Genomic DNA, 15,306 nt, shown 5'->3' with positions numbered 1-15,306 from the left:
GCGGCCGATTAGGTCCCACAGAGTTGGCCTTCTCTGGGTCCCGTCGACTAAAAACAATGTCGTCTGGTGGGACCTAGTGGAAGAGCCTTCTCTGCGGCGTCCCCGGCCCTTTGGAATCAACTCCCCCCGGAGATTCAAATTGTCCTCACCGTCCTCGACTTCCGCAAGATGTTGAAGACCCATTTATGTCACCAGGCATGGGGGGACTAATTCCCTCCCCCCCTTCTGACTGTAGCCTTTGAGAGTGGTATGACTGTGGAGTATTGATTGTTTTTTAATATTAATGTGTTTTAATTCTAGTTTTTTATTAATATTGGATTTGTATTACTGTTCATTGTATTGTTATTGTTGTGAGTCGCATACAAATCTAATTAATAATAATAATAATAATAATTATTATTATTATTATTATTATTATTATTATTATTACCAGTGCGCCTTTTGAGGCTATTGTGGGCACACACCTGGCAGGTGGGCAGACAACAGGCGGTGTGAGGTTTGGTGAAATCTTGTGTTAAGACACTCGCGCAAGAGAGATTTCGGTGATTTTCACCAATATTTTTGCTTCTGCATATATGCAGAAGCAAGAAAATCGGCGAAATTATAAAATGATAAAAAAAGATTTGGACTATGATGATATCTGGACATTGTGGTACAAATGGATAAGAAAAAGGAAAATTAATCTACAATGAAAATGTGTATGATGTAAGAACATATGTATAGATACAGTATATAATTTTATAGTATACAGATAAGAATGAAAAAGTTGGATGCTAACTTACTTGAAAAATATTTGGATTGGTATTTTTGATTTGTATATTGGAAGGTATTGGTGTTCTTATCTTTATTTTTTTTAATTTTTTAAATTCCTTTTTAATGGGCATTTATTAATAAAAAGGTTAATAAATATATATGAACATTGAAATGGAAGAGATGTGGAGAAATTTGAAATACTATAGCCTAATTAACTTGAGGCATTTAAAATTTGGATCAGCTTAAAAGATGTATTAGCGAATAGCATATTAATACAATATAAGAAATCTGAGCAGCTATTTATTATCCAGATGTCAAAAGTAAAGGATGTAGAATTGGATTTGTATATCATAATTTTTAAAATTGAATTATTGATGTATTTAAACAATTTGATGTTGTTGGTACTTTACATTGTACAGTATTGTGATTGGTGAGAAAATAAAAAAATATCTGTGAAAAAAATAATATTTGGATTGGTATTTGTGTCAATGTCTGTTTATATGTTGTGTTTGTCCTTTTTTAAATGTATAAAATTTAATAAAAATTACTTTAAAAAAAATTGGGGGAAATCACCAAAATCTTGCTTGCATGAATGTCTTCATGTGAGATTTCACTTGCTGCTCATGTGCAGAAGCCCAATCTCATGTGGGGGCATGCGTACGCGCATCAGACGCACAACTGCACACACATTCCAAAAATCGCTACCGGAGCGTAGCACCAGACTGTTCCGGTAGCAGCACATCACTGGTGTGCGTGTTTGCCGGACCTGAGATTGCATGCCCACCGATATGCTTCATGTGCCATTTGTGGCATGCGTGCCATAGATTCGCCCTTATAGGCTTAGCGGATCATTTTTAAAACAGTTAAGATTAAAAAGCAAAACTGCATCTAGTTGAGTGTTTCGTCCCAATTTCAAGAGGGACAATTTGATTTGTTTACACCACATATACCACCAGCAGGGTACCAACAATTTAAAATAAACTCTTGCTGATTAAAGTATAGGTTGAATAGGTTTTAAGACCCTAATCAACTTAAGTTCCCGTGGTTCTTATTCCAAATCTACACCACAGTGTGCTGCTTTATTAAACAAGCATGGGGGTTTGGTTAAAATTGAAGATATTCAAAATGTTAAAGTACTATATGCCTGATTGAACATAGAAGCAGGAGGTAGGGTCAAAGGTCAACTCTTATTGGGCCTCTCCTGAATGGAATCTCCATTTTTCGCTATGCTGCTTGCTTCTAAGTTACAAACAATAGTACTTAGACTTACATACTGCTTAATAGTGTTTTACACACTACTCTCTGGGCAGTTTAAAATGTCAACGCATTGCCCCTCAACAATCTGGGTTCTCATTATACCTACTTTCAAAAGGTGGAAGTTTGAATCAATCTTGAACTGGTCAGGATCGAACTCTTGGCTATGGGCAGAGTTGGCCTGCAATACTGCATTCTAACCACTGTACCACCATGGTTTAGATAGCAGTAGTATTAGCGCTTAGGCCTATATACTGCTCCCTAGTGTCTATAACAACCTCTGAATGGTTTACAAATACAGTACCAGCAAATATTTGAGTCCACGTTTTATCCATCTTGGAAGGATGGAAGGCTGAGTCAACCTTGAGCTGGTAGTGAGATTTGAACATACCCCGGCTCAGTGTATGGGCATAAGAGCTTTTCAGGGTTGAACTTCCGGCTATGGGCAGAGTTAATCTGCAATATGGCATCACCACATCATCACCTTATAGCAATAGCATTTAGACTTATATACCGATTCACAGTGCTTTATAGCCCTCTGTAAGCGGTTTACAGAGAGTAAGCATATATTGCCCCCAACAATCTGGGTCCTCATTTTACCAACCTTGGAAGGATGGAAGGCTCAGTCAACCTTGAGCCTACTGAGATTCGATCTGAAGGCGCGAGTGTAACAGAAAGTGCCCGAATGTTGGGTGTTTCAAGAGGTCATGTCTCAAAAGTCATGACTGCTTTTGAAAGAGAAGGAAAAACGTCCTCAGCCAAGAAGCACAGGTCTGGTCGAAAGTCGAAGTTGTCCGAGAGAGACCGTCGGACTCTAAAGCGAATTGTTAGAGCGGATCACGAGACCGCAGTTCCTAACATCACTGCGGAGCTCAATAGACACGTACAGAACCCAGTGTCCACAAAAACTGTTTGAAGGGGATCTTCACAAATCTGGATTCCACGGAAGAGCTGCAAGGTGTTTCCATTTTTTTGTCCACCCACTGTAGCTGCATCCAAAACAGGCTGCAGGGGGACTCATGGGAGGGGCAGGGTAGAACATCTGGATGGTATGCATGTGCGCAATGGAACCTGGAAGAACAGCTGGCCACGGCCATGCATGCAAATTGGCCATCTGCTCTCTTTAAGGTTCCTGTGCTCTCGTGCATGCTTTGGCGCCAAAAAGATTAGCCACCACTGATCAAGTCTTGCTCTTTACACCTTCTTAATTATGCCCATATCCACTATTGCAGTGTTTCCCAACTTTGGCAACTTGAAGATATTTGGACTTCAACTCCCAGAATTCCATTCGCTGGCATTAGTTTAGTGCATTAGAGCTGTGTTTTTCAACCAGTGTGCCGTGGCACACTAGTGTGCCGCGGAACATGGTTAGGTGTGCCGCGAGAGGGGAGAGAGAAAGAGAAAGAAAGCAAGAGAGAGAGAGAGAGAAAGAAAGCAAGAGAGAGAAAAAGAAAGCAAGAGAGAAAGAAGGAGAGCGAGACACTGAGGGAGAGAGAGAAAGAGAGAGGGGGGAGAGAAAGAGAGAGAGAAAGAAAGAGATAAAGAAAGAAAGAGAGAGAAATAGAGAGAAAGAAAGAAAGAAAGAGAGAGAGAAATAGAGAGAAAGAAAGAGTGTGAGAGAAAGAGAGAGAGAAAGCAAGAGACAGAAAGAGTGAGTGAGTGAGAGAGAGAAAGCAAGAAAGAGAGAGAGGAGAGGAAGGGAAAGAGAAATTAGAGAAAATAAATAAATGAGAAAATGACTGAGGCAAAGAATGAAAGGAAAGAGAGAGAAACAAAAGAGAGAGAGAAGTGACTCTTGATTTAAAGCATATGATAAAAAGCACCCAAAGAATAAGAGAGGAAAACTCCCAGCCCTCACCTATTTTTGGAAATGGTTCAAGAGTGTGTATACACACACACACACACACACACACAAGGGGGAGATAATATGTATAATACGTATTGTCTTAGAGTGTCATTTTGTGTCAATTTGGTTGGTGGTGTGCCCCAGGATTTTGTAAATGTAAAAAATGTGCCGCGGCTCAAAAAAGGTTGAAAATCACTGCATTAGAGCTCCGAGTCCTTGGACAGGGGCAGCATACAAATCTAATTAATAATAATAATAATAATAATAATAATAATAATAATAATTATTATTATTATTATTATTATTATTTTTGAAAAATATTTTTATTGAGTATATACATTAAAAACAGGGTACAGAAAAGCAAAAGGGATATATATAATGTACATTCTAACATTTATAATTTACTTATATAGTACACGTAGGTGGGGAGGGGAAAAAGAAGAAAGGTAGGGGGTTGGGGAAGGAGGGAAAGAGATATAAGGGGAAGGGGGATAGGAAATTGGAGCAAAAGAGGAGTGGTAAGAAGAGAAGGCCAGCGTTAGAGCTGGGGCTTTCATGCTTTGCGGCCTGTGGTTTAAGCACATAGGTGGTGTAGATTTCCCTAAAGTTTTATCCATATGTTTTTGATGTAATTGTTAGTGTCAATACATATCAGTAGTTTAAGGGTTTATTTTCTTTGTAATTTAAAGTTCATATCAATCGATGTTTACAGTTTTTTATTATTATTATTATTATTATTATTATTATTATTATTATTATTATTATTATTGGTTTAAAAGTGCAGAGAAGAGCGAGAAAGATGATTTAGGGCAGTGGTCCCCAACGTTTTTTCCACCAGGGACCAGTTTCAGCAAGACAATTTTTCTATGGCCCAGTGGGGGCGGAAAGGGGCGTGGTTGGGGGCGGGATTAAGCATGGGGGTGCTGGTCCTCCCCGCCCCTTTCCCGCCATCGTCCTGTGGCCGGCAGAACCTGCCTCCCAAGCCCTCTTGCCCAGCGGGAGCTAAGCGCTGGAGAGAGGGGGTCAGGCTGGCCCTCCTGCCTCCCCCCAGCCAAAAACGCAAAAGCGCCCCGTGGCAGAAGCCAAAAGAGGCTTGAGCCTCTCGGTCCTTCCCGCCCCTCTGTCCCATCCATCGTCCTGTGGCCAGCAGAACCTGCCTCCCGAGGCCTCTTGCCCGGCGGGAGGCGAAGCGCTGGAGGGAGGGGGTGGCGGCATGAGGGCCGGCAGCTGCTGACTCCACGGACCGGTGCAACATGCCCCGCGGCCCGGTACTGGTCCGCGGCCCGGTGGTTGGGGACCCCTGATTTAGGGGACTAGAAGCTAAAACATATGAAGAACGGGCGCAGGAACTGGGCATGGCTAGTTTAATGAGAAGAAGGACCAAGGGAGACATGATAGCAGTGTTCCAATATCTCAGTGGTTAGAAGAAAGAGTCAACCTATTCTCCAAAGCACTTGAGGGTAGAACAAGAAGCAATGGGTGGAAACTAAACAAGGAGAGAAGCAACTTAGAACTAAGGAGAAATTTCCTGACAATTGGAACAATTAATCTATGGAAGAGCTTGCCTCCATAAGTTGTGAATGCTCCAACATTGGAAGTTTTTAAGATGTTGGATGACCATCTGGTCTGAAGTAGTGTAGGGTTTCCTGCCTAAGCAGGAGGTTGGACTAGAAGACTCCCAAGGTCCCCTCCAACTATTGTTGTTGTAAGTTTGCATTTCTGCTCAACAAAATTGCAAGTCCCAATGAGGTCATCATTCCAGCAATACACAAGATCTTTTCTTATTTATTCTTATTTATAATTATTTTACTGAAAGAGTAGTAGATGCTTGGAACAAACTGCCAGCAGACGTGGTTGGTAAATCCACAGTAACTGAATTTAAACATGCCTGGGGTAAAACATATATCCACCCTAAGATAAAATACAAGAAATAGTGTAAGGGCAGACTAGATGGACCATGAGGTCTTTTTCTGCCGTCAATCTTCTATGTTTCTATAGAGAGACCCAATTAAAGGCACCCAGAGAACTCATCCAACACAGCTTCCAACAGCAAACTGGGCAAAGTGGAGCATCACAACTCGGGCATTTCGAAAGCTCTGTTGCATCGCGCTGAACAGCGCCACCTGTTCCACTTATGTCCCTGTTTCCCATAAACCAGTTGCTTCCCGTTCGTGCAGACAAACTGCCAGAAAGGGTTTGTTGTGAGCTATTTGGCTGGGTTCACTATCATCCTCTATTCCAGGGATCCTCAAACTATGCTGGCTGGAGGATTCTGACTGTTGATGTCCACAAGTCTTAAAGTTTTTTCAGGGTTATTTTTAAATTGTTTTCAATATTGATTTTTTTTTTCTTGCTGGAAGCCACCCAGATTCCTTCGGGAGTTGGGCGGCATATAAGATAGATAGATAGATAGATGATAAAGAAAGAAAGAAAGAAAGAAAGAAAGAAGGAAGGAAATGAGAGAAAGAAGGTAGGAAGGAAGGAAAGAGGGAAGGAAGGAAGGAAGGAAAAAGGGAAGGAAGGAAGGAAGGAAAGAAGGAAAGAGGAAAGGAAGGAAGGATGGAAAGAAAGAAGGAAGGAAAGAAATAAAGAAAGAAGAAAAGAAAGAAGGAAAGAAAGAAAGAAAGAGGGAAGGAAGAAGGAAAAAAAGAAAGAAAGAAAGAAGGAAGGAAGGAAAAAAAGGAAAGAAGGAAGGAAGGAAGGAAAGAAAGAGGGAAGGAAGGAAAGAACGAAAGAGGGAAGGAGGCAGGAAAGAAGGAAAGAAAGAAAGGAAAGAAAGAGGGAAGGAAGAAAGAAAGAAGGAAAGAAAGAAAGAAAGAAGGAAGAAAGGAAAAAAGGAAAGAAAGAAAGAGGGAGGGAAGGAAGAAAGGAAGGAAGGAAAGAAAGAGGGAAGGAGGAAGGAAAGAAGGAAAGGAAAGAAAGAGGGAAGGAAGAAAGAAAGAAGGAAAGAAGGAAAGAAAGAAAGAAAGAAGGAAAGAAAGAAAGAAGGAAAAAAGGAAAGAGAGGGAAGGACGAAAGAAAGGAAGGAAAGAAACAGGGAAGGAAGGAAAGAAAGAGGGAAGGAAGGAAAGAACGAAAGAGGGAAGGAGGCAGGAAAGAAGGAAAGAAAGAAAGGAAAGAAAGAAAGAGGGAAGGAAGAAAGAAAGAAGGAAAGAAAGAAAGAAGGAAGAAAGGAAAAAAGGAAAGAAAGAAAGAGGGAAGGAAGGAAGGAAGAAAGGAAGGAAGGAAGGAAAGAAAGAGGGAAGGAGGAAGGAAAGAAGGAAAGGAAAGAAAGAGGGAAGAAAGAAAGAAGGAAAGAAGGAAAGAAAGAAAGAAGGAAAGAAAGAAAGAAGGAAGGAAAAAAGGAAAGAAAGAAAGAGGGAAGGACGAAAGAAAGGAAGGAAAGAAAGAGGGAAGGAGGAAGGAAAGGAAGTGGGAAGGAGGAAGGAAAGAAAGAAAATAAAGAAAGAGGGAAGGAAAGAAAGAAAGAAAGAAAGAAAAGAAAGTTGCCAAGTTTGAAGACCTCTGCTCTGCTCTATTCACTAAGCCCCAGTTGTCTATTCTGGTCTGTGAACGACAACTCGGTCTCTGAGCGCATGGAAACAACGCAGCCCCACCCAGGGAGCGGAGAGCAGGCTGGCACAAGTTTTCACAGACACACCCTTTCTGAGCCGATCCCTGTTTTTTGCTCCACTGTGAAAAGGAGACTTAAGGAACGTGAAAAGATAGACTTGGCAACCAGAACATGAACATGAGCACTGGCTTCTTCCGCGGAATGCGTTTGTTTGGCTTCTGTTTGTCATAGCAAGGGGAAAACACAATTCAGCAGGAATCCAAATCTATCAGAAGACCACCCACATTCTCCAGTCCACTAAACAAAGAAACCTAGAAGATTGACCGCAGAAAAAGAGCTCATGGTCGATCTAGTCTGCTGCTCTTGTACTATTTCCTGTATTTTATCTTAGAATGGATATACGCTGCTCAAAATAAATAAATAAAGGGAACACTTAAACCAGTGTTTTTCAACCAGTGTGCCGCGAGACATGGTCAGGTGTGCTGCGAAGCTCAGCAAGAGAGAGAGGGAGAGAAAGAAAGCAAGAGAGAGAGAAAGAAAGCAAGAAAGAAAGAGAAAGAGAAAGAAAGAAATAAAGAGAGAGAGAAAGAAAGCAAGAGAAAGAGAAAGAAAGCAAGAGAGTGAAAGAAAGCAAGAAAGAAAGAGAAAGAGAAAGAAAGAAAGAGAAAGAGAAAGAAAGAGAGAGAGAGAGAAAGAAAGCAAGAGAAAGAGAAAGAGAGTGAAAGAAAGCAAAGAGAGAAAGAGAGAGTGAAAGAAAGCAAAGAGAGAAAGAAAGCAAGAGAAAGAGAAAGAAATCAAGAGAGAGTGAAAGAAAGCAAAGAGAGAAAGCGAGAGAAAGAGAGAGAGAAAGAAAGCAGGAGAGAAAGAGAAAGAAAGCAAGAGAGAGAGAGAGAAAGCAAGAGAGAAAGAAAGATAGGCAGGGAAGGAGGGACAGATAGAAAGAGCAAAAAAGAGAGGAAGGAAGAGAGAAAGAAAGAGGGATGGAGAGAGAGAGGAAGGAAGGGAGAGAGAAAGAGGGAGAGAAATAGAGCGAAAGGCAGGAAGATAATTTTTTTGTCCAAACTTTTTTTAGCCCCCCCACTCCCCCCTGCTCAATGTACCCCATGATTTTGTATATGTAAAAAATGTGCCGCAGCTCAAAAAGGGTTGAAAATCACTGACTTAAACAACACAATATAACTCCAAGTAAATCAAAGTTCTGTGATATCAAAATGTCCCCTTAGGAAGCAACATTGATTGACAGTCAATTTCACATGTTTTAACTTTGTACATAACGAAGAATTCAATGAGAATATTACATTTATTCAAGGTCTGGGATGTGTTCTTTGAGTGTTCCCTTTATTTTTCTGAACAGTATACATATATGTTCATCCCAGGCACGTTTAAATTCAGTTGCTATGGCTTGACCAACCACGTCTGCTGGAAGTTACTACTCTTTCAGTAAAATAATATTTTCTCATGTTGCTTTCGATCTTTCCCCCAGCTAACCTCAGATTGTGGCCCCTTGTTCTTGGGTTCACTTTCCTATTAAAAACACTTCCCTCCTGGACCTTATTTAACCCTTTAACATATTTAAATGTTTCGATCATGTCCCCCCTTTTCCTTCTGTCCTCCAGACTATACAGATTGAGTTCATGAAGTCTTTCCTGATAAGTTTTATGCCTATGATCTTCCACCATTTTTGAAGCCCGTCTTTGGACCCGTTCAATTTTATCAATATCTTTCTGTAGGTGAGGTCTCCAGAACTGAGCACAGTATTCCAGCACTCTATGCAGCTCTATACTAAGATAATTGACGGCCTGGAGATTAAAATTTATGGGGGGAAAAAACAGTTGCAGGATTTGGGCATGGCTAGTCTAGAGAAAAGAAGGACTAATGGGGGCATGAGACCAGTTTTTCAATATTTGAGGGGCTGCCACAAAGAATAAGGGCATCAAATTAGTCTCCAAAGCACCAGAAGGCAAGACAAGAAACAATGGATGGAAACTAATTAAGGCGAAGCAACGTGGAATTGAGGATAAACTTCCCAACCCTTAGAGTAGTTAACCAGTGGAACAGCTTGCCTTTAGAAGTTGTGGGTGTTTCATCACTGCAGGTTTTTAAGAAAAGACTAGACAGCCCTTGATGTGAAATAGCATAGAGTCTCCTACTCGTGCAAGGGGTTGGACTAGAGCAGTGTTTTTCAACCAGTGTGCCGTGAGACATGGTCAGGTGTGCCGCAAAGCTCAGAGAGAGGAAAAAAACAAGAGAGAGAGAAAGAAAGAGAGAAAGAAAGAAAGAGAGAGAGAAAGAAAGCAAGAGAGAGAGAGAAAGAGAGAAAGAGCAAGAGAGAGAGAGAAAGCAAGCAAGCAAGAGAGAAAGCAAACGAGAGAGAGAAAGAAAGCAAGAGAAAGCAAGCAAGAGAGAGAGAGAGAAAGAAAGAAAGGGAGAGAGAAAGAAAGAAAGAGAGCAAGAGAACAAGAGAGAGAAAGCAAGCAAGAGAGAGAGCAAGAGAGAAAGAAAGAGAGAAAGAGAGGGAGGGAAGGTGGGAGAGAGAAAGACAGAGGGAGGTAGGGAGGGAGAGAAAGAGAGCAAAAAAAGGAAGGAAGAAAGAAAGAGGGATGGAGAGAGAGAAAAAAGAGGAAGGGAGGGAAAGAGGGAGGGAGAAATTGAGCGAAAGGGAGGAAAAGAGAGAAACTTTTTTTGTCCAAACTTTTTTTAGCCGCCCCCCCCTCCCCACTCAATGTGCCCCATGGTTTTGTAAATGTAAAAAATGTGCCGCGGCTCAAAAAAGGTTGAAAATCACTGGACTAGAGGACCTCCAAGGTCCCTTTCAGAATTGAACTGAAACAATACAATAAACTGTATATACGTTCCGTATCAAGAGCAAAATCTTGCATCCTCCTCTGGTAGTTTCCCCGTCTCTACCTGGAGGGAGTTTTCCTCAACCAGAAAAGTCACTTTGTGTACAAGTTAGGTAATCTCCCCGTCTGATTAATGCGGGAAGGAGAAGTAAAAAGTTTCAGAGAGGGTGGAAAATTCTGGGAGAACTTAGTTGAGGACAATTTTCTCATGACTCAAAAAACCCTTTCATGTCTCTTGCAGTAAAAGCAAATGAGCGTTAATATGCATCCAGATGAAATAAAGCCTATTAGGGAATACACCCCAATTGTTCAGCTATTGTTGGGAGTAGAGAGTTGATGCAAATGGAAAATAAATTACAGTGGTACCTCTACCTAAGAACGCCTCCACCTACGAACCTTTCTAGATAAGAACAGGGTGTTCAAGATTTATCTTGCCTCTTCTCAAGAACCATTTTCCTCTTAAAAACCCCAGTCTCCGAAACTGTAACCGGAAAGGGCAGGGAGAAGCCTCCGTGGGGCCTCTCTAGGAATCTCCTGGGAGGAAACAGGGCCAGAAAAGGTGGAGAGAAGCCTCTGTGGGGCCTCTCTAGGAATCTGGGAGGAAACAAGGCCGGAAAAGGTGGGGAGAAGCCTCTGTGGGGCCTCTCTAGGAATCTCCTGGTAGGAAACAAATCCGAAAAAGGTGAGAAGCCTCTGTGGGGCCTCTCTAGGAATCTCCTGGGAGGAAACAGGGCCTCCACCCTCCCTGTGGTTTCCCCAATCGCACACATTATTTGCTTTTACATTGATTCCTATAGGAAAAAAATTGCTTTTCCTTACAAACCTTTTTACATAAATACCACAATATTATTTTTCTTAAAGCAAAGGCAAGTCAAAACCCAAAGTTTTCTGGGAGTTGAAGTCCACAAGCCTTCAAGTTGCCAAGTTTTGATGACCCCACGCTTAGAAAAGAAAGCAGGAAGTCCTTATTTCAAGCAAGCCTCTTCACCATTAATTGTTTTCAAACAATTCAACAACTTGAAAACAATTCCCGAGGCCTCCAACAACTCTTAGTGAGGTCACAAACCCACACCGTAACATTAAGAACACCTAAAGTCAATAGACTAGGGTGGGGTTTCCACAATACCCAGCTGAAAAACAGACACACATTTGTGGATGAATAAACTAGCCAACATCTGATCCATCTAGAGCAGAGATCTTCAAACTAGGCATCGTTAAGACTTGTAGACTTTCAACTCTCCAGAATTCTCCAGCCAGCTCTGAGAGTTGAAGTCCACAAGTCTTAAAGTTGCTATGTTTGGAGACTCCCTTGATCTAGAGCTACTCTAGGTGAGCTGTAGATTCAAGGCCAAGAGCAACCCATTCAGCAGGGCCAATCCTGGAGAAGGAGGGGTAGATAGATAGGCCTGGAGAAGTTTCTCAACCAATGAACCCTTCATTGGGGGCAGGAACCGGTGTACAACCAAGAATAATATCAAAATGAACAGCTGACCCAGAGACATATATAACAACAACAACAATAACAGAGTTGGAAGGGACCTTGGAGGTCCTCTAGTCCAACCCCCTGCTTAGGCAGGAAACCCTACCCTACTTCAGACAAATGGTTATCCAACATCTTCTTAAAAAATTCTAGTGTTGGAACATTCACAACTTCTGGAGGCAAGCTGTTCCACGGATTAATTGTCCTAACTATCAGAAGTGTCAACGCAAGCCACATGTGGGCAGCCATAACTGCACAAAACTGAAAGGGATGCCAGAGAGAGAGGGAGGGAGGGAGGGAGGGAGAGAGAGAGAGAGAGAGAGAGAGAGAGAGAGAGAGAGAGAGAGAGAGAGAGAGAGAGAGAGAGAGAGAGAGAGAGAGAGAGAGAGAGAGAGAGAAGGGGGCTTCATTTCTGAGGTTTCCATCTCCATGTTATAAATATCAATTGGCATATAAATCCAATAAATAAATAGATGGATAGATAGATGGATGGTTGATTGGTTGGATGGATTAATGGATAGATGGATAGATAGATAGATAGATAGATAGATAGATAGATAGATAGATAGACAGATAGACAAACAAATATAATAGATAGATAAGTAGATAGACAGACAGACAGACAGACAGACAGACAAAAAATAAATATAATAAATCAACAAATAAAGCATTTTCCCTGGGAAAAGGACCCCTGTGCCAAAGAAGCTGCGAGGGGGGGGGGGTTATACCCCTCCATCTCGGGTTGTTGTGCCCTCCCTCTCCCCCCCCCCCCACAACGCCTCTGTGGCCAAGGTTGGAAATGCAGATCCCGAAGCTGTTATTTTACTACTTTATTTCCTTCCAAATGACTACCTTATTTCGCCCCCACCCCAAAAAAAACCACAATCCAACGGTGGAGGACTGGCAAAAGCGGATAGGCTGCCACCCAGACTCCCCCCCTCCACTTTGACTCTCATGGGGATCGAACCTTTGGAAGCCGATCTATCGAATCCACCCCTCTTTCTTCCCCCCCCCCATCCTCTTCTTACTTTTGCCGGGGGGGGGGGGGAGGTTGGATTTTCCGGACGATCCCTCGGTTTATTTCTCCCCCCCCCCCGTCCCCCATCAACAGAGCTCCACATTTCTTTTTCCGGGGAGGGGTGGGGCATTTCTCCTGGACGACTTAAGTCCGGCGCCCCCCCCCCGCCTCCTTGCATTTCTCTTCCCGGGGTGGGCTGGGCTCTCCCGAATGGCTCAAGTCCGGCGCTGCCCTCCCCTTGCCTTCTTCCTGCGTCCCAGTCTTGCAACGCAAATTCCAAAGCGAGGCGGTAAAACCCGAAACCCATCGAGATTTTCCCCCTCCCCCGTTTCCGACGCCGTTGAAGAACAGTCCCCGCTGGGGGGGGTGTGGAAGGAAGCCCCCCCCACCTGGCCGCTCTCACCTGGCGTCCCAGGTGCAGCGGGATCTCCCCCCCCGCCCAAAAAAAGGAGGGAATGCTGGCCTGCTGGCGGGAAAGCTTTGCCTCCCCCCGCCCCAAATCCCCCCTCTCTCTTTCCAGGCGCTCTGCACGTGCTCAGAGGCCACCCAGGAGGCCCCCCGCCCCTGTAAAAAAGGGGTCTGCTGGTGGGAACGCTTTGCCGCTCCCCCCGCCCCAAATCATCCCTCCTCTCTCTTCCCAGGCGCTTTGCACGTGCTCAGAGACCACCCAGGACCAAAGAGCCCCCCCGTTCCTGTAAATAAAGGAGGGTGCTGGCCTGGTGGCGGGAAAGCTTTGCTCCCCCCGCCCCAAATCCCCCCTTCTGTCTCCCCAGGCTCTCTGTACATGCTCAGAGGCCACCCAGGACCCAAGAGCCCCCGCCCCCGTAAATAAAGGGGGATGTTGGCCTGCTGGCGGGAAAGCTTTGCTCCCCCCGCCCCAACCCCCCCTCTGTCCCAAGCTCTCTGTACATGCTCAGAGACCACCTAGGGCCCAGGAGACCGCCCACCCCTGTAAATAAAGGGAGATGCTGGCCTCCTGGCAGGAAAGCTTTGCCTCTCCCGCGCCCCAAATCCCCCCTCTCTCTTCCCAGGCGCTTTGCACGTGCTCAGAGACCACCCAGGACCAAAGAGGCCCCCCGCCCCCGTAAATAAAGGGGGATGTTGGCCTGCTGGCGGGAAAGCTTTGCTCCCCCCGCCCCAAATCCCCTCTCTTTCTCCCCAAGCTCTCTGTAATTGCTCAGAGACCACCCAGGAGCCCCCCCCCCCCAGCCTCCATAAAAAGGGGGGATACTGGCCTGCCGGTGGGAAAGCATTGCCGACCCCCCCCCGCCCCAAATCCCCCCCTCTCGCTATGCTCTCTACACATGCTCAGAGACCACCCAGGGCCCAGGAGACCGCCCGCCCCTGTCAATTAAAGGGGGATGCTGGCCTGCTGGCGGGAAAGCTTTGCCTCCGCGCCCGCCCTCTCTCTCCCCAGGCTCTCTGCACGTGCTCAGAGACCACCAAACCCCCGTTTTGGGTGTTGGGGGGGCGACGGAGACTGCCCCACCCCACCCGCCCGCGTTAGAAAAAGGGCCGCCACCTACCCAGAAGACGAAATTGAAGCCGAAGAGCAGGTACTTGATGCACTTGGTGCCTCCTTTGACCGGCATCGCGGTTGGAAGACGGTGAGGAAAAAGGAAACGAAGGGGGCTGAGGGGAGGCGGCGGCGGCGGCGGTGGGGGCTTTGCTGCTCGGCGGGACGGCGGAGTTGGAAGCGCCGCTTCTCTTTCTTTCTGCCTTTCTTTCTCTCCCTCTTTCTTCCTCTCTGCCTTTCTCTCTCACGCTCGCTCGCTCGCTTTCTTGTCAGCCGATGTGCCCGGAATGGAGTCTCGCCTCAGCTTCTCCGACAGCCTCAGCCCTGCCTTGCCCAGCCTCGCCCTGCCCTCCTCCTCCGCCCCTCCCTCCCCCCGGAGCGCTCCGGTTCCTGCCCTGCCCTCCGTTCCCTCCTCCGGAGAGTCACACTTTCGGGCCTTCCCTCAGCGGGATTCCTGCCTCCCCCTCTCCTGACGGCTCTCTCCGGCTTTTCTCCTCCCCTTCGCCTCAGAAGCCTCTCGCCCGCCATATCCGAATTCTGAGGGAGGGGGAGAGACCCCTTATAGCAGTGTTTCCCAACCTTGGCCACTTGAAGATATTTGGACTTCAACTCCCAGAATTCGCTGGCTGGGGAATTCTGGGAATTGAAGTCCAGATATCTTCAAGTGGCCAAGGTTGGGAAACACTGCCTTATACGACTATCTCGACGTTCATTTTTGGGTGTGGGGGGGTAACACCGTACAGGTGGGCCTGGGCCTAGCATCGGCTCGTTTAGCGACCGTCCGAAATGGCGGCCCATAAAATCTGTCCTTTTTGGCTATTGAGCTATCCGCCCGCCAATTTATGTCGGATGACAGACGACTGTAAGTAGGAACACTCCACTCCCAACAGAATACCCTACGGGACTAGACTTACAATCCTAGATTTGGGAAGCTAAACAATGTCGTCTGGCGGGTCCCAGGGGAGAAGCCTTCTCTGTGGCGGCCCCGACCCTCTGGAACCAGCTCCCCCCCTGAGATTAGAAATGCTGGCTGGGGATTTCTG

The 15,306-nt window shown here is 45.2% G+C and overlaps 1 protein-coding gene across 1 annotated transcript in view; it reads right to left on the bottom strand.

Annotated features, from left to right (window-relative positions):
- CD9 (CD9 molecule) overlaps positions 1 to 14,771 on the bottom strand; it is a 50,926-nt gene extending 36,155 nt beyond the window's left edge. Inside the window, exon 1 of the mRNA XM_070755225.1 lies at positions 14,274 to 14,771. Within this exon, the coding sequence (XP_070611326.1) occupies positions 14,274 to 14,339 (66 nt within the window). The 5' untranslated portion in view covers positions 14,340 to 14,771. The remainder of the gene's footprint in view (positions 1 to 14,273) is intronic.
- Between the last annotated feature and the right edge of the window lie 535 nt (positions 14,772 to 15,306).

Source organism: Erythrolamprus reginae, chromosome 6 (genome assembly GCF_031021105.1).
Source record: "Erythrolamprus reginae isolate rEryReg1 chromosome 6, rEryReg1.hap1, whole genome shotgun sequence".
Taxonomy (NCBI): Eukaryota; Metazoa; Chordata; class Lepidosauria; order Squamata; family Dipsadidae; genus Erythrolamprus; species Erythrolamprus reginae.
The sequence above is the reverse complement of the archived record's forward strand: the minus strand, read 5'-3'. Positions and strand labels throughout refer to the sequence as shown.